The sequence below is a fragment of the Theropithecus gelada genome, chromosome 12 (genome assembly GCF_003255815.1).
Source record: "Theropithecus gelada isolate Dixy chromosome 12, Tgel_1.0, whole genome shotgun sequence".
NCBI lineage: Eukaryota > Metazoa > Chordata > Mammalia > Primates > Cercopithecidae > Theropithecus > Theropithecus gelada.
Genome location: NC_037680.1, coordinates 76238259 through 76257377, shown reverse-complemented (window position 1 = coordinate 76257377; position 19119 = coordinate 76238259). Strand labels below are relative to the sequence as shown.

Sequence of the window (19119 nt, the reverse complement as noted above, 5' to 3'; positions counted from 1 at the left end):
CTCCCAAAGTACTGGGATTACAGGCATGAACCATCATGCCCAGCCACTATTATATCTGTTATGGTGACCTGCGATCACTGATCTTTGATGTTTGGGGTGCCATGAACCACAACCACATAAGACAGATAACTGAACTGATAAATGTGTGTTCCAGCTGCTTCATCAACTGGCTGTTCCCCCATCTCTCTTCCTTTCCTTGGGTTTCCCTGTGTACTGAGACACAATAGTACTGAAATTAGGCCAATTAATAACCCAACAATGGCCTTTAAGTGTTCAAGTAAAAGAAAGAGTCTCACATCTTGTATTTTAAATAAAAAGCTAGAAATGATTAAATTTAGGGAAGAAGACATGTTGAAAGCTGAGATAGGTCAATAGCTAGGCCTCTTCTGCCAGTTGGCCAAGTTGTGAATGCAAAGGATAAGTTCTTGAAGGAAAATAAAAGTGCTGCTACAGTGAACACACGAATGACATGAAAGCAACACAGCTTTATTGCTGATATGAAGAAAGTTTTAGTGGTCTGGATAGAAGATCAAACCAGCCACAACATTTCCTTAAGCCAAAGGCTAAGCCAAAGAAAGGCTGTAACTCTTCCTCTATTCTGTGAAGGGTGAGAGAGCTGATGAGCTACAGAAGAAAAGTTGGAATCTAGCAGAGGTTGGTTCATGAGGTTGAAGGAAAGAAGCTCCCTCCATAACATAAAAGTTCAAGGTAAAGCAGCAAGTGCTGATGTAGAAGCTGCAGCAAGTTATCCAGGAGACTGGTATCTAGCTAAGATGAAGGATGAAGGTAGGCTGGCCGCGGCAGTGGCTCATGCCTGTAATTCCAGCACTTTGGGAGACCGAGGTGGGAGGATTGCCGGAACCCAGGAGTTTGAAACCAGCCTGGGCAATATAGTGAGACTCTGTCTCTACAAAATTTTAGAAAAAGGATGAAAGTGGCTACACTAAACAGATTTTCAGTATTGATGAAACAGCATTCTGTTGGAAGAAGAGGCCATCTAGGACTTTCATAGCTAGAGAGAAGTCCATGCCTGGCTTCAAGGAGCAGGCTGATGCTCTTGTTAGGGGCGAATGCAACTGATGACCTTAAGTTGAAGCCAATGCTTATTTACCATTCAGAAAATCCAACGGCCATTAGGAATTATACTCAGTTTACTCTGTTTGTGCTCTATAAATGCAACAACAAAGCCTGGATGACAGCACATCTGGTTACAGCCTGGTTTACTGAATACCTTAAGCCCGCTGTTGATACCTACTGGGCTCAGAAAAAAATATTCCTTTCAAAATATTCCCGCCCGTTGACAATGCACCTTCTCACCCAAGAGCTCTGATGGAGATGTACAAGGAGATTAATGTTGTTTTCATGCCTGCTAACACAACATCCATTCTGCAGTCCGTGGATCAAGGAGTAATTTTGACTTTCACATCTTATTATTTAAGAAATACATTTTGTAAGGCTATAGCTGCCATAGATAATGATTCCTTTGAAGGATCTGGAAAAAGTAAATTGGAAACCTCGTGGAGAGGATTTGCCATTCTAGATGCCTTTGAGAACATTCATGATTCTTGGGGGGAAGTCAAAGTATCAACATTAACAGGAGTTTGGAAGAAGTTCATTCCAACCCTCATGGGTGACGTTAAGACTTTAGTGGAGGAAGTCACTGCAGATGTGGTGGAAATAGCAAGAAAACTAAAATTAGAAGCGGAACCTGAAGATGTGACTGAATTGCTGAAATCTCATGATAAAACTTGAATGGAGCCCAGCATGGTGGCTCACGCCTGTAATCCCAACACTTTGGGAGGCTGCTTAGCTGGCGGATCACTTGAGGCCAGGAGTTCAAGACCAACCTGGCCAACATAGTGAAACCCATCTCTGATAAAAATACAAAAACTAGCCTGGAGCAGTGGCACACACCTGTAATTCCAGCTGCTTGGGAGGCTGAGGCATGAGAATCACTTGAACCCAGGAGGCAGATGTTGTAGTGAGCCTACATCACGCCAGGGCACTCCAGCCTGGGTGACAGAGCAAGACGCTATCTCTAAAACAAACAAACAAAAACCCCAACAACTAAAATGGATGAGGAGAGAAAGAAGTTTCTTGATATGGAATCTACTCCTGGTGATGATGCTATGGACGTTGTTGAAATGACAATACAAGATTTAGAGTATTACATAAACTGAATTGATAAAGCAGCATCAGGGTTTCAGAATATTGTTTCCAGTATTGAAAGACGTTTTACTGCGGGTAAAATACTATCAAACAGCATCACATGCTACAGAGAAATTTTAGTGAAAGGAGAAGCCAATTGATGCAGTAAACTTCACTGTGGTCTTATTTTAACACGTTAACCACAGCCACTCCAGCCTTCAGCAGCCATCGGGCTGATCAGTCAGCAACCATCAAGATCAAGGCAAGAATGTCCACCAGCAAAAAGATGATGACTTGCTGAAGCCTTAGCATTTTTTAGCAATAAAGTTTTTTTTTTTTTTTTTTTGAGACAGGGTCTAGCTCTGTCATCAAGGCTGGAGTACAGTGGCATGATCCCAGCTCACTGCAGCCCTGACCTTCCAGGCTCAAGTGATCCTCCCACCTCAGCCTCTTAAGTAGCTGGGACTACAGGCATATGCTGCCACATCCAGGTAATTTTGTTTATTTTTTGTAGAGATGGTGTCTCACTCTGTTGCCCAGGCTGGTCTCAAACTCCTAATCTCAAGCAATCCTCCCTCCTCAGCCTTCCTAAGTGTTAGGATTACAGGCAAGAGCCACTGCACCTGGCCAATAAAGTGTTTTTAAATTAAGGTATATGTATTGGTTTCTGCAGACATAATGCTATTAAACACTTAAGAGATTACAGTATAATATAAACATAACTTTTATATGCACTGGGAAACCAAAAAATTTATGTGACTTGCTTTATTGTGATATTTGCCAGTGATATTTGCTTTATTGCTGTGGTCTGGAATCAAACCCACAATATCTCTGAGGTATGCCTGTACCTTAAAGTAGTGTTAATGAAACCGAAATCACTTAGGGCTAAAATAAACTTAGGAGATTTTCTTGGCTTTATGGTATCTACAATACCAGGGACTTCTAATGCTGGAGTTGCTACCTGATTCAGAGAAAGAACATTTCCCAGGCTGGGCGTGGTGACTCACACCTCTAATCCCAGCATTTTGGGAGGCTGAGGCAGGCAGATCACTTGAGGTCAGAAGTTCGAGACCAGCCTGGCCAATATGGTGAAACTCTGTTTACTAAAAATACAAAAATTAACCAGGTGTGGTAGCAGTTTCCTGTAATCCCAGCTACTCTGGAGGCTGAGGCAGGAGAATCCTCTGAACTCGGGAGGCTGAAGTTGCAGTGAGCCAACATCATGCCACTGCACTGCAGCCTGGGCGACAGCATGCAACTCCATCTCAAAAAACAAACAAACAAAAAACCAGGCTGGTCATGGTGGCTTATGCCTGTAATCCCAGCACTTTGGGAAGCTGAGGCAGGTGGATCACGAGGTCAAGAGTTCAAGACTAGCCTGGCCAGCATGGTGAAACCCTGTCTCTACTAAAAATACAAAAAAAAATTAGCTGGGCATGGTGGCACGTGCTTGTAATCCAAGCTACTTGCGGGGGCTGAGGCAAGAGAATTGCTTGAACCCAGGAAGCGGAGTTCGCAGTGAGCTAAGATTGCACCACTACACTCCAGCCTGGGCAACAGCGAGACTCCATCTCAAAAAACAAACAAACAAACAAACAAACCACCAAAACCAAAACATTTCCTAAGACTTTTTACACCCCAGTGGTACCAAATGTTTTTTCGGTGTCTTCCACATTTCACTTCTTCCATTAACATGGCAGCCTGCATTAGAATTAAACAAATAATAAACCCTGAAATTGCAGTTGGGACGGTCTCCTATGCTTATTGTGGCCAGAAGTCTCATCTCAGCCCTTATTTTGATGATCCATGATATGTAACAAATAAAGAAGGCCTGCACTCCTGCTATCCCAGGCCAGCACCAGAATTCCCTTAGCACCTGTATTCCGTATATCAGAAAAAATGTATGCCATCTCTGTGCTTGCTTACAGGGGACTATAATTAGCTCCTAGAAAACAAGCAGAGGTCCTGTGAAGGAGTAATCTAGAAAAGCCCAGCAATTCTATATTTTGCCTTGAGAAGATAAAATCATATCCAGAGAATCTAGATATGAAGAATGGCAGAGGAAGATGAAAAATGTTCTGTCATTTGGAGTAATCTCCAATTTTGTTTAAATATTAGGCTTCCTTATAGAGCATCTGGCTCAGAGCTGTCCAATAGAACTTTCTGTGGTGATGGAAATATTCTTTATCTGTGCTGTCCAATATGGAGACCACTAGCCATGTGTGGTTATTAAGTACTTGAAATGTGACAAGTGCAACTAAAAAACTTCATTTTTCATTTTTTTCTTTTCTTTTTTTAGTTTTTGTAGAGATAGGGGTCTAACTATGTTGCCCAGGCTGTTCTCGAACTCTTGGCTTCACGCTATCCTCCTGCGTCAGCCTCCCAAAGTACTGGAATTACAGGCATGAGCCACTTCCCTGGCCCATTTTATTTAATTTTAATCGATTAAAATTTTAGTTCTAGAGATAAATCCTAATGAAAATTTTAATTGATTAGAATTATTTTTTAATAGCACATACAGCTGGGGGCTGCTATATTAGACAGTGTGGTTACTGGCCCTTGCCCTCCTAACTTTTTATACCTTCTGACAATATTTACAAGTTGGGACTATTATAACATTGTTCAAAAATTGAAGGCACTAATTTCATTAATCCTACATATACATTTCCACTGTGAAATTAGCTTTGCAATGGGTTAGAAATTCAAGTCTCCTTGTATCAAGGCAAGCTTTTATTGTGAGATTAACTTCAATGGAACATTCATTATGTTTAAGCTTTGATGTTTAAAATTTGTATAAATCATGTGCTTTAGTGGTGATGCTTGTGCAACAGTGTGCAACTTCATGCCTGGTCTGGACACTTAGAAATGACTAAAATGATGAGTTCTATGTTAAATATGTTTTACTACAGCAAAAAAACTATATGCTTTGGTTTTTAAGATTTGGCTTGATTGTGATTTTCTTTGGTTAAAATTCCCTCTGCTGCAGGCCTTGCTGAGGATCTGGTGCGGCATGTTCCTGGCTGTAGCGTGTTTCTCTTTGGCGAAGCTGACCTGCCTGAGAAGCGTAGTCTTGTCCAGAGAAGGAAGCAGCTGGGTTGGTTCACGAGGAGAGATTTCAGTGCTCTTTAGCCTGACCTGGGAGCTGCCCCTGCCCGAAGATGTGGTTTAACAGGTTCTGAGCATGGTTTTTGCTTTGCTCTGTATTTTTTTTTTTTTTTAAACTTGAGGTCCCCTTTCTGAGTCACACCCTCTTAATGCAGGAAGAGTTATAGGAGTGGCTACTTCTTAAATGGGTGAGGCTCTCCTTTCTGCTGTTACTCTCACCCGGGCCCTGTTAAGCTAACCTGTGAGCCTAGAAGCACCCATCAGGTATTTGATGAGGGCCCCCAGAAGTGATATTCAAGATATATCATTAGCCCTGCAATGTGATCACTGATGAAAAGAATGCTCATAGCTCCTGGCACTGGGGCAGGGTCCTGGAGCCCCTATCTGTGAATGGTGTGGGGTGTGCCCTGGGGTGTGATGGAGACACCTGGGGAGGGAGGACTTAGGGAGAGATCATTTCTAGCTGGTAGAAAGGTCTTTCAATACTTAAATATCAGTGTAGCCAAGTTGGTGCTTACAGCTGGAAATCAGTTCTAGAGGAACCCTGGAAAAAATCTTCTCTAAATAACGGACTTCTAGAATACAGAGACTAAAGACTGGGAAAGGAAACTATTCCTTCCCCTGGCTCTCATCAACTTTTGCCTCTCTCTGCCACTCCTGCCCTCTCTCCCTGCCCCACCCCTAAGGGATGTATCAGGAAAAGGTGGAACTCCTCCTTGTTGCCTGCATTTCCAGCATCCTAGTGTCACTTATTTGAGTCTCAATTGTTTCATTCTCAAACATCTGTTGGGGGCCACAAATTAAACCATGTAAGGTCACATTTTGATGGTCAATCAATAACTTAAGCAGTTACCAAAATACTAGATATCCAAGGAGTGAAAGGTGGGTGAGCATAAGAAACACATTTCTCATGGCACAGCTCTGCCAAAGCCCTGCAGAATCATTTACACATAGGTCTTTGGTTACTAGCCCCTGGTACAAAATTCTGATCTTAAACAAATAATATCTATAATCAAGTAGAGCAATGCAATTAAAAAAAAAACAGCACAGGTTTTGGGGCTATGCTGAAATCCCGGCCTTGCTATTTGCTGGCTGCGTGATCGTGGTTCCTTGGTCTTGTTATGCTTTGGTTCCCATATCTATAAAATGGACGTAATAATGTCTCCCTCTCATTACTGTGAAGTCGAAATGATGTCAGTAAAGTGCCTGACACAGTACTAAAGGGCCATTTTTTTCTTCCCTATGAAGAGGAGATTTAATAAAAGTGATATTATAAATGTATTTCATTCAACATTTTGTTATAGAAAAAAGGAAGAGACTGATTGCTCTCTGCCAATTTGAACCTCACATATTTTCCCATGATTTGTCTCACAAATGGAGAAGTGTAAAGTTTTATGACTAAATTTTCAGAAATCTATTTCCTGGTTTCTAATTTGAGCCTTCCTAAAGACTGAAGAGATTATACCACAGATGCAGTCGCTTCAGTGCCAGGTGGACTGGTATTGCAGTCAGGTGGACAGGAATTAGACATAGGTATACTGCTATCAGAGCATTAGGTTAAGCAAACACTTGAATAACTTAATTCTCATTTTTGCAATGCTGTTAGAATAAAACTTTAACCTGATACAAAAGGCATAAGACCGAATGCCAATATTATCGCTAATTATGTTTAGTTTCCTAAGAACAAACTCGATATGTAGTTGTTTAAACTAAAAGGAGGATTGCCTCCCAGTCTGATCTATCACCTGCCTATGGTTGGATAATCTGTGCCTCTGCCTCATCATGATCTATTTTATATTGTTTGATTTGAAATGGTCAACACATTGGGATTTCTGATTTTTTCTTTTTCTTTCTTTCTTTCTTTTTTTTTTTTTTTTTTTCTTTTTGAGACAGGGTCTCATGGCATTTGCCTAGGCTGGAGTGCAGTGGTGCAATCTCGGCTCACTACAGCCACAACCTCCTGGGCTCAGGCAATTCCCCCACCTCATCCTTCCAAGTATATTTTGTAGAGACAGGGATTCACCATATTGCCCAGGCTGGTCTCAAAACTCCTGGACTCAGGCAATCTACCCACCTCGGCCTCCCAAAGTCCTGGGATTATAGGCGCGAGCCACTGTGCCTGGGCCATGATTTTATTCTGTTTTTACTCACATGGAGATCTGTAATTTACATAAAAATTTTCATAAAAATCTGCAAATCCCAAGTTAAAACATTAAGATGCCAAAATTGGCACAACGAATGTTTAAAGATGATATTTTAAAGGTAATATTTAATACTGGGGAAGATGTAGTTAGAGACATTTACAGTGTTAATGATAGTATAAATTGGTATAAACTTTTTAGAAGTGAGCTTGTGATACGTATGAAGAGCTCTAAAAATGTATATAACTGCCTTTCAGGAATTCTAGATCTAGAGAGAAATCCTAAGGAAATAGTAAAAGGGACATGTACAAGGATGTTTATCAAAGCGTTATTTATAATAGCAAATACTGAAAATAATGGAAATGTTTGCTATTTGGGAATGTTTATATAAACTGTGGCATACTCAAGCATGATGTTTTAGAAGAACCTTCAGAGACATAGAAAATGCAGTCTAATGTAGAGAGAATTTGCAGTTAAGTTAGTTAATAAAACAGATATTAAGTACCTGCTGTGTGCTAAGCAGTATCACCAGTGGGCAAAATAGAACTTAGGTTTCCTCAAAGAACTTACATTGTAGTTGGGGAGGGGCAAAGAGACAGATCATAAATAAAAATCTTAATAAACAAATGAATTATGTAGTACATTAGAAAATAACAGGTGCTACAGCCAAAATAAATATTGAACAGGACAAGGGCATTAAGAGTTCTAGAATGGGGCCGTATTGTGATTATAGGTGGAATAATCCAAATTAGGCCTCTTTGTAAAGGCAATATTAGAGCAAAGACTTGAAGGAGTGAGACCACTAGCCACGTGGAGATGTGGAGGAGAGTTTTAGGCAGAGGGAATAGCCAGTGCAAGGGATACCAGGTAGTATAGGCAGTGTGATCTCAATATTGTAAAATATATATGTACATAGTTTGTTTGTATTATATATGAAAAACATTTTTAAATTCTTAAAGCTTCCAACATATTTTCATAATATCTCTAAATCAATCCTGTGATTATTTCCGTCATCTTCCCTGCAGAGTAATTAGTAAGATTTATTAGTGGTAAATTTTATAAAAGCTAAGTTTCAGTGCCTGTATTTGGATTATATTTGATGGCATATTCATGATAAGAAGGGAAAAGGAGCACAGCTCTTCCCGTATATGCCTTTTTCCACTGGTACCCATGACCAAGGGTAGAAACTTTAGCTTGTGAAAGAAACAAGAAAATTACGATTTGCCAAGTTTGGGCAGTCTGTTTGTGCATCATTTAGTAGGCTCAATGCAGATGCTAATAGCAGAAAAGTAAAGTATTTCAAGGAGGATCAGTGAATAAGGGATGTGAATAAACAATTAGTTTCTAATATTCCTCACACTAGATAGTAGAGTTTAAGACTTTCTACTAAAATATTAGGTTACCTTAATTGCACATATTCTTCCTTAAACAATAATCCAGAAAGAAGTAAATTGCTTTCTTTCTTTCTTTTTTTTTTTTTTTTTTGAGATGGAATCTCACTCTGTCACCCAGGCTAGAGCACAGTGGTGCAATCTCAACTCACTGCAAGTTCTACCTCCCAGGTTCAAGAGATTCCTCTGCCTCAGCCTCCCGAGTAGCTGGGGCTACAGGCGCGCACCACCATGCATGGCTAATTTTTTGTATTTTAGTAGAGACGGGGGGTTTCACCATGTTGGCCAGGAGGGTCTCGAACTCCTGACCTCGTGATCCGCCCACCTCGGCCTCCCAAAGTGCTGAGATTACAGGCATGAGCCACCGTGCCTGGCTGTAAATCGCTTTCATTTTTTGAAGTAATATCTACTGAAGTATAATTTATAATACCTCTTTCTTTAGGGTAGAAATGTTATTCATCTAATTTTTCAATGAATTTGGTTCCCAACAATAGCGATTTTGCACTTGCTTAAATTTAATTGGCTTTATATATTTTTCTAACATTTTTTTTGGTTATGTCAGTGTTTCCCAACATATTTTTCCCTCCCACCAAAACAGAAAAACCTCAACACATTGTTGCTATGTTTATGTTTTTTCCTACAAAAATTAAATAGAAATGATTGGCGCTATCAACTGTACAGTATAGTCAACAATCCAGGACAAATTAATTTACACAGTACTGCAGAGGAAGCAGAATCTATAAGGAAACAGGTTTCTGTTTTGAAGTTCCCAAAGAATATTATAAACAGAAGAGAAAAAGAAGTGAGCTCAGAAATGATTAACACCCATAGTCAGTGCCAAACACACAAAATCTTTTAAGCCAAATTCCTTTTAAAAGTTTGTAGTTGGCCAGCTTGTGGGGAACATAAATAAGGGCAAAGCAGTAATAGTTGATACTTTTAGATCTATAAATAAATACTTCATACATATATATTTAAAACCCTAAACATTTATGGGGTAATTTAAACACTGCTGTCTGATATGTTGTATGAATGGCCTGCATGTATGCATCATTGTTTAAAAATGCGGGGAAAATTCTTTGAACTGTAGTTTCATATGATGCCCTAGGAGTCAGAGATGGAGGTAATTGGTACATCTTGGAATCAGGGGCTTCTGTTTAGTTATTTAAATGGGTTACTGAGCACTTTCCTGCTTACTTCTTTCTACTATAAATAAGAAATGCATCATCAGGCACTTTTCTTGACATTGAATACTCCAATTTACTCCACACCAAAACTTTATCTGGTATTTGAAAAATAATTTCCAGTTTTAGAATGAGTCTCATTTTAAGGAGCCTATTTTTAAAAATCATTTGCTAATGCTGGCTAGGAAGCCTAGTTGGGATGATGAAAAATGGAAGTCTCAATGTGTCACTAAGCATGTAACCTACAATTGGAACATGAAGGACTTAGACTTTGCCTGAACTCAGGGAGGGCACTGTTCTATTTTTGAAAAACCTGAGAGTAGCAAGTCACTTGAGTTTCCCTCTTATCTGGACTGGCTTCGTTATGGGAGGTTAATTTATACTTATGTTTGTAATGTCTTCTGAATTATTTCTACTCTGAAAGATTCAAAGGCAATAGAATGAGGTTCACAGTGCCTCACTGAGCAAGGAAACGTCATAGCCATTTTACAGGAAGACAGCTGAGCAGAGGCAGTGTCCCGTTGAGGTGGAACTTGAATTTGGACCCACGAGAGTACTTCCTAGCCCTGTGGCACACAGTCCTCACTTAGCTTTCTTTTCTGTGAATTCAGCCACATGCACACAAGTCCCGCATTCTTCCCGCCATGGGAGCATTGGACTTAGCAATTATGTTTGAGTTTTATGGCTTTAGTCATCAAATGTCCTGTTTCAGCTGTGGTTTCTCTTTAGTGCATGGTCTAAAAAATTTAAAATACCAATATATAATGATAACTAATTGTTTTTGGTATAATAACTGTTTATATTTTTGAACCTGAGTTCTGAGTCTGGTGACCTTTCTCTGTTTGTTACTCTGAAGCAAAGTCCACATTTAGGCTAGGGTTTTACCTTATTTTAACCTTCTTCCTGTTTTTATACTCAGGAACCTGCATGGTTTCTGGCACTCACCAGGTTTTCAGTAACAAAGTTTTTTTTTGTTTTTGAGACAGAGTCTCGCTCTGTCACCAGGCTGGAGTGCAGTGGCACGATCTCGGCTCACTGCAACCTCCACCTCCTGGGTTCAAGTGATTCTCCTGCCTCAGCCTCCTGAGTAGCTGGGACTACAGGCGCATGCCACCATGCTCAGCTAATTTTTGTATTTTTAGTAGAGACGGGGTTTCACGATATTGGCCAGGCTGGTCTCGATCTCCTTACCTTGTGATCCGCCCACCTCGACCTCCCAAAGTGCTGGGATTATAGGCATGAGCCACCGCGCCCAGCCCAGTAACAAAGTGTTTAATGAGGGAGTTGAATTGGTTGAAAAGAATCTGTTTATTCAAACTGTAATGCAGTCCACAAATTTGAAGTTTTCTCTTTAGATGTAAAAGTACCAAATATCCTAAAACACCATCCCAGCTCTCTCTTCATGCATGCTTTAATACTGGCCACCAAAGAGGAGTATAATTTAATGAATGGAACTTCTGAAGACACCCCTAAACAACTTTGGACCTCCTAAAGTGAAACTCTTTTCTGTAGAGTTAAAATATGTAGAATCCTTTCACCTTTAATTGATTGAAAATGATGGTGCCTGGAACTATTTTTGAGAATAATTTTGATCTAAAGGGAAAAAAATACATGTGTTTCTTCTGAGTGCTGCTTTTCCATTTTCCTAATGGGCTCTTCACTATTGTTTTGTCTGAATGCAGTTTTTTATTTGTGTTATTCCAGACATGGTCCTACCACAAGCATCTTTAAACCAGACATTAATAGCATAGTTCACAGTCATTACTGCCAGTGCTTAAACACAAATATTGCATTTGTGTTTGCGAAAGCTACACATCAGATGTTAATTAAGTGCATTTGGTTTTTTTCTGCTTAAACAATCTGGCATAAAGAGTTTACATCCATATCAGTTCACCATAAGGTCTCAACAATATCTAAATCACCAGCCGTAAAGTATATGATAAATACAGTGTTTCTACACAAGAAAAATAACGGAATTGTCAGGAAAACATCAGTCCTGTTATATTTCTCTGTGAAATAATAGCAACTGAATCTCAGTTTCTTTTTCTTTTTGATAAAAAAGTATTTAACTAGGAGTAAACACCAATATTTAGAATGATAAATTTTTCATTAAAGCACACATGGAAAGCGAAATCATACCAAAGATTTTTTTCCTTGTTTTTAGCTTGCTTCAGGGCGTTGTGACAGTTGTGTTGGAAGAAAATTGGAATTTCAGCCTTGCAGTGAGGGGATTCGTGCTGCCACCAGAGCAGCCGAGTGCCAATCTGCGGGAGGTGGGAGTGGAGCGAAACCGCAAACTGAGAAACAAACTTTCACATCAGGTTTCTAATTTTAGAGCAAAAAGTGGAATTACTTTAATTATATGACATTTAACTAGAAATACGATTTGCTGGGATTAATTATCTCTCTCATTTAAAATACCTTCTTAGTAGGTTTAAATTAACATAAAAAATCAAATTCAGCATTTAAATAAGGTCAATGGGACTGCTGGATTTAAACACAGAATCTGATTCAGTATAATTGGATCACCGTATTGGTTTTGACTTGGAAGGATTAAATGGAGGAAATTGGAAAAGCGTGAATTTGGGCAGAAAGAGAAATTTTCTCTTCTTTCTTTCTTTCTTCTTTCACCCTCTAAGAGAGAGAAGTTTCCCCACCTTGGGGAGGAAACTATTACCCTGATTAAGTCAGAAACATCTCAGATTCGTTAACTGTCTCTGTTTTTTCACTACTTGAATAAGAAATAGTAATAAAACAAAAATATTGTGTAACTAAAGCTTACTAGAAGAATTTAAAATATATATGACAAGGGCCCGTTTGAAAAATGATTATTCTGTGTTAAGTGATTACCTCTTATTTTATTTAAAAGCATATGAAAGTTATTTCTGATGTTTTATTTTGCTAGAAAAAAATGAACTTTATGCTTTTGAAGGAATTTTAAAAATAAGAGTTTCATTTTAGTCAAGTTAAGTCGGTGTTGGGACACTGAACAGCGTACATTTCTTTATTGAACTCTTGTCCTTAGGGCTTACATCTAAACTTACTTTATCTTTAATAATTTATCTTAGGCAATGAGTTCATTTATAGCAAGAATGATCAACTTTGGAAATTCTACTAACAAGGGGAAGTTATTAGACATGTGATGGTAGAGGATATCTTGGAATTTGCTGGGTGAGGGATTCAGGAAAAGTCCCAGGGCCACAGGGATGGAATGACCCATGTCATGGGGAGAGCCCCAGGTCCATAAGCAGGAACTTTCTTTGAAAGTGACTTGCTCCCCAAGGCTGATGAATTGCATGTGAATATCTGAATGTGACTGGGCATCTCAAAGGTATGGGTATGGGACAGCAAAGTGTAATGGTGAAGCACTACAGGCCTGGTAAGGATTTTGAATGGTTGTGCTGATGTAACCCTCAGTGTTATATACTCTTCAGCAAAACCTGAGTGTGATCCAACTATTTGTTGGAACGATGGTAAAGTTATTACCATTCCTTGAGTCAAAATAGGATATGTACACTAGATTTGAGGACATAAGACTATTTGTAACATTACTTGTTGGGGGGTAGATGAGAGAAAAATGTTTGGATGTTTTCTGTTAATAGTGGCAACATTAACATTGAGAAAAATTCCAGTTATACTCTGTGCAATGTTAAAACTGATATAGTTCTTAAAGATATTTAGGGTAAGTGATTGGGACATGAGATGATGAGAGAGATGTATTGACTGTTAGGAAATTTAATTTTTATGAAATCAGCATTATGGGGAAATACTGTAATCTGATTCATTCCTGCAGAATTCCCAGGAGGAAGAGGCCCAGCCTCGGGAGTTGAAATGTTTCATTATGTACATGTGTGGGAAAAAGATGAAATGTGGTTTCCGTGTGCTGATTTTCTGTAAAACATCTATTAGTATGAGAGTAGCCAGGCTAGGCAACAGAGCCCCCAAACCATCAAGTCTAGGGAAAAGTGAACCGAGAAGGCACTTCTCTGATGGATACTGACATCAGGAGCAATAAGTTTGAAAGTAGCAAGAAAAAGGAATGACAGTAAAATAATGTTGAAATAGTAGCTAAGAAATGATCACATGTTGAAGATGAGGTCAGCCCTTTATCCCTCATCAATCCCTGCTTAACTTTGCTTTTAGAAATGTAAGGTTCCCCAAAAATGAGGAAACTGCAAATGTAAGCTTTTTATACCAATGCTAATTTAACCAAGTTGTCCATCTTATAGTGTAAACTATAATTAGAGCCACACTATTTATGTAACGTGAGCCGCACCATCCCTGAGACAGGGAAAAGCGGGACATTTGCCCCTGAACTGTAGCGTAACAGGGCTGTAGAGTGGCAATGGCCATCTCAGTCTCTTGTGAAGCTGGGGATAAAAGAAAGAGGTGCCTCCAACAGGTTGTACAAAGAGAAAGGCACGAGGTTTATAAGTCTGTGTGAGGGGATTCTTGTGTTTTGTTTGGCTCCAAACCCTGCCAAACTCACATCATCACAAAACACATGAGTCCCTTTGCTCTTCCCAGTTTCAAGGCTGTTTGTTAGTTTTTAGTGACTTCTTTCCCTAGTTAAGACTGGTTTTGAGATTCACTTTAATCTGATATTAACCTAATTCAATAATGACAAATGTTTGTTTCAGGGAGAGGGAGTGGTGGGTACAGAGGTGTGATTTACTCCTGTCTCTGAGACTCTTAGGCCTGTCATTGAATTCCAAACCCCATGGAGATGGCCTTGGAAATGAATGAAGTTCCAAGGCCTGTTGCTGCTGATGGACTTAGCTCTTAACCATGCTTTTCTTTCTCTGTTGGTATTTTGGAAAGTTTGAGCTCTTTTAGGAAAAAAAAAATCCTTCAGATACTTTTATAGTAGATAAAGTTACCTGATTATATCCTAAATACTTTCGTTATGGAAAAAAAATATCTTCAGAAAATTCTGGAGTTGACAATGAGGAATATTTGTACTGTTTTTAAATAAAACCGAGTAAAGGAAACGCCTCTGATTAAAACTGGCTGACGAATAGAATCTTCAAAACGAGGCTTTTGTTATGCCTGATTAACATGCTTTTCTAATGATTTAGGTGTTGGTGCCAGCCCGTATGTGATGAACTGCAACATTACCATAGATTCTCAAGACATGTCTGCAGGAAGAGAGATCGCTAGTGCCATTCGGGGCTCAAATGCAAATGGATTGAAGGGTGTCCAAGCGATGGCTTTTCCCCACGAGGGAAAAATTGAAATAGCCTGCAGCGTGGAGAGTTTTGATGACCAAGAAGCTGCAGAAATCTCAGAAGACTTCCAATATGTGTCTTACAGTGTCCTTGGTGATCAGTTTTCTTACGTGTCTCCTCATTACATAGAAGCTCAAGTTAAAAAGTTGGCAAGTGATTGGGGAATTGGTACTAAAGGGAGAGCATTAGTTGGATTTACACCCCAAGAGTGCAAGAACTGTGCTGAATATGCTATAAAGGAAAATATTGGGGAATTCTGGAAGATTCGGGGAGGTGTTTTCATGTGATCCAATCTAAGGCCTCACTGAAATTTTAAGGAAAATTATTAGTCGTTACAAAATTTTCTTTTGGGCAGTGAAGATGTGGAGAAACTACAAAGAGCTTAGTTGCAGCCATGTATTGGAAAATTGAAAGCATTCTTTGTTCAACAACAACAAGTGTTCATAGATTATTCTTAATTACCTTGTATTTCTAGTCATTGTTACAATTTCGAGAGAATCTACTTTGTATCATGTGCTAGTAATTTGTGAGCATTAGAAGCTCTTCTCAATCAACTGAGTAAAATGGCCATGGTTTCTGAACCATCTTTCATTATCATAAGAAAACAAGATAAAATGGACTTGATTGGATTTTCCTGAATGAACTCTCAAGTTCCATATTCAACTCTCATGTTTTGAGTAATTACTACTTTATTTATTTATTTTTTTGAGACAGGGTCTCACTCTGTCACCTAGGCTCATGGATCATTGCAGCCTCTCCCTCCTGGGCTTAGGCAGCCCATCACCTCAACTTCCCAAGTAGAGGGGACTACAGGCACCAGTCACCACACCAAGCTCATTTTTGTATTTTTTGTAGAGACAGAATCTGATTGTGTTGCTCAAGCTAATCTCAAACTCCTGGCTAATTATTCTTTTAATATGTACATTTTAAAAAATCAAGACTGGGTACAGTGGTTCATGCCTGTAATCCCAACACTTTGGGAGGCCAAGGCGGGTGAATCACTTGAGCCTAGCAGTTTGAGACCAAACTCAAACTGGGCAACGTGACAAAACCACATCTTTACAAAAACTACAAAAATTAGCCAGGCATGGCAGTGCACACCTGTAGTAGCTACTTGGAAAGCTAAGGTGGGAGGATGACCTGAGCACAGGAGGTCGAGGCAAGATCATGCAGTGAGCCATGATTGTGCTACTGCACTCCAGCCTAGGCAACAGAATGGGACCCTGTCTCAAAAAAAAAAAAATAAAAAATAAAAAATAAAAAATAAAAATAAACAAAGCATGATGGTTCATTCTTGCCTTACTACTTTTAGGATGTTCTGCTGTTCATAAACCAGATATAGAATTTTGAAATGTTTATATAGGGAGATGGCATGATGGTGTTGGGCATGACTTCAAGGAAGTACTTATTCTTTTGGAATTTAGATGGAAAGTCTAAAGGTTTAGAGAACATATTGTTTTTGAGCAAAGAGAAGGGTATTGGCAGAAGAACTTTTTTTTTTGAAAGAAATTAAAATTTGTAGCTTTTTTGTGAACTAAAAGAAGCTATTTGTCAATGATGGCAATTTTAAGTAAATCCTTAGTATTTATATTGTTCTAGTATCAGATGCTTCCCATAAAGCACAGAGAAATGAATTTTTCCACAAATTGAGTTTAGCAAGAAACACTGTGATCTTCTTTAATAAAAGCAGAAAGTGTGAATTTATTTTAAGGAATTAAAAATAAAGAGGTTGGCTAGGTGTGGTGGCTCATGCCTATAATCCCAGCACTTAGGGGGGCCGAGGTAGGAGGATCACTTGAACCCAGGAGTTTGAGACCAGCTTGGTCAATGTAGTGAGACTATCTCTATTAGAAAAAAAAAGTTTAAAAAAAGGTTGAACTCAGTCTTTTTATAGGATCCAGTCATCTAATTTTTTTTTTCTTTTTTACTTACATTTGATTCTTGAATCTGATTGCATTTATATCATTCTGGAATTCCAGTTCTGTGTGTGTTTTCTCTGTCAATATGGTTACAACGAAGATGGAAAAGATGATGGACTAGGTATGGTTTTTAGACGTGAGGAATTTTAGTTGCTCTGGTGAAGAGACAAAATGCTGTCTAGCTAGACCTGATAGGTCTGTCTCTCAGTCTCTGAGAGCTGAGAAGCAGCAGTGCCCAGATCTTGCCTTGCTTTGGCAGAGGCTGTGTGGCCCGATAGAAAGAACAGTAGACAGTGGATTGGAGGGCTTGAGTTCAGTCCTTGCTGTTATTTTTCATGTAGCCATAATTTCATTAGCTACGAAATAGGAAAAATAATTCCCACCCCGACTAGGGGAATAAATGTCTATAAGCTGTAATGTAAAAATGAAATGTATCGTTAACAGTTTTTCTAGATCTATTCTAGAGCTTTGCTTTAGTTTTGAGCATCAGTATTAAACAGATGAGAGGGGATAAAAGCCCATGGTGCCGCTGATTCATATTGGGTTGTAGGAGGGGTTGATTCATTTGCCAGTTACCTGAGTTAACCTCTCCAGGTTCCTGTCACAGCATTAAAGGCTGCTGGCTTTGAGCAAGGCCTATTGAAAACCAAACATGCTTTTAATGGGTACAGTGTGTCAGTTTGGGAAGATGAAAAATGTTCTGGAGATGGATGATGGTGCTTGGTTGCACAACAGTGTGAATGTACTGAATTCCACTGAATTATACACTTAAACATGACTAAAGTGGTAAATTGTATGTTCTGCACATTGTGTTCTATAATTAAAAACAAAAAGTATGTATTTATCCCACAAAAGTTAAGAAAAAAATTTAAAAAATCACCTCATATCTGAATAAGATAACTTTACTAAGTCTATTGTATTAGTCCATTCTCGTATTGCTATAAAGAAATACCTGAGACTGGGTAATTTATAAAGAAAAGAGAGGTAATTGGCTCATGGTTCTGCAGGCTGTACAGGAACAATGATGCTGACATCTGCTTGGCTTCTGGGGAGGCCTCAGGAAGCTTACAGTCATGGTGGAAGGGGAAGGGGGAGCAGTTATGTCACATGGCCAGAGAAGGAGCAACAGAGCTGGTGGGGAGGTGCTACATACTTTAAACGACCAGATCTCATGAGAACTCACTCACTATCATGAGGAGAGTACCAAGAGGATGGTACTAAACCATTCATGAGAAGTGCACCCCCAATGATTCAATCACCTTTCACCAGGCCCACCTCCAACACTGGGTATTTTGATTAAACATGAGATTTGGGTGGAGACACTGATCCAAACCAGATCATCCATATGTTCTAAATAAAATGTTGGCAAATTTCTAATATCTATTAATAGATACAACTATGCAGGACTTATTTTCCCCTTTTAAAATCTATTATGATGGACTGTAGTGCTCCAGATGAAGTTTAGTTAATGGTTTAAAATAAAGTTGTTTAAATGTGGCCTTTGATCCAGCTATCCATTAAAAAACAAAAATTTACTATTTTTATTATAAATAAATAATTTTCTTTTTCTGAGATAGAGCCTCATTCTGTCACCCAGGTTGGAGTGCAGTGGCACAATCTTGGCTCACTTCAACCTCCACCTCCCAGGTTCAAGGGATTCTCCTGCCTCAGCCTCCTGAGTAGCTGGGATTACAGGTGGGCATCATCACACTCAGCTATTTTTTTTTTCAGTAGAAACAGGGTTTCACCATCTTGCCCAGGTTAGTCTTGAACCCCTGAGCTCAGGTGATCTGCCGACCTCAGGCTCCCAAAGTGCCGGGATTACCGGTGTAAGCCACCACGCCTGGCCAATAATTTTTAAAACAAGCACAGACACACCTCTTACGTCTCATTCATATTTGAATTTGTCTTTTCTTTCTCTGTTTCCCTTCTGCCTTTTAGAAAATCTGAACCAGCTGTAAATTGCTGAAAGTGTTCTGGTGGATGGGTAGAGTATCACCAGC

General features: G+C 39.2%; 1 protein-coding gene across 2 annotated transcripts in view; it reads left to right on the top strand.

Moving 5' to 3' along the window:
• Positions 1 to 19119, top strand: part of FTCDNL1 (formiminotransferase cyclodeaminase N-terminal like) — an 89443-nt gene that overhangs the window by 26641 nt on the left and 43683 nt on the right. Inside the window, exons 4-5 of one of the 2 annotated variants that reach the window (XM_025404991.1) lie at positions 5135 to 5320; positions 12134 to 12740. The exons of the other annotated variant lie outside the window; for it this stretch is intronic. Coding sequence (XP_025260776.1) covers positions 5135 to 5277 — 143 coding nt within the window. The 3' untranslated portion in view covers positions 5278 to 5320; positions 12134 to 12740. Of the gene's footprint in view, positions 1 to 5134; positions 5321 to 12133; positions 12741 to 19119 lie in introns of those variants that run through there. 2 annotated transcript variants of the gene reach the window in all.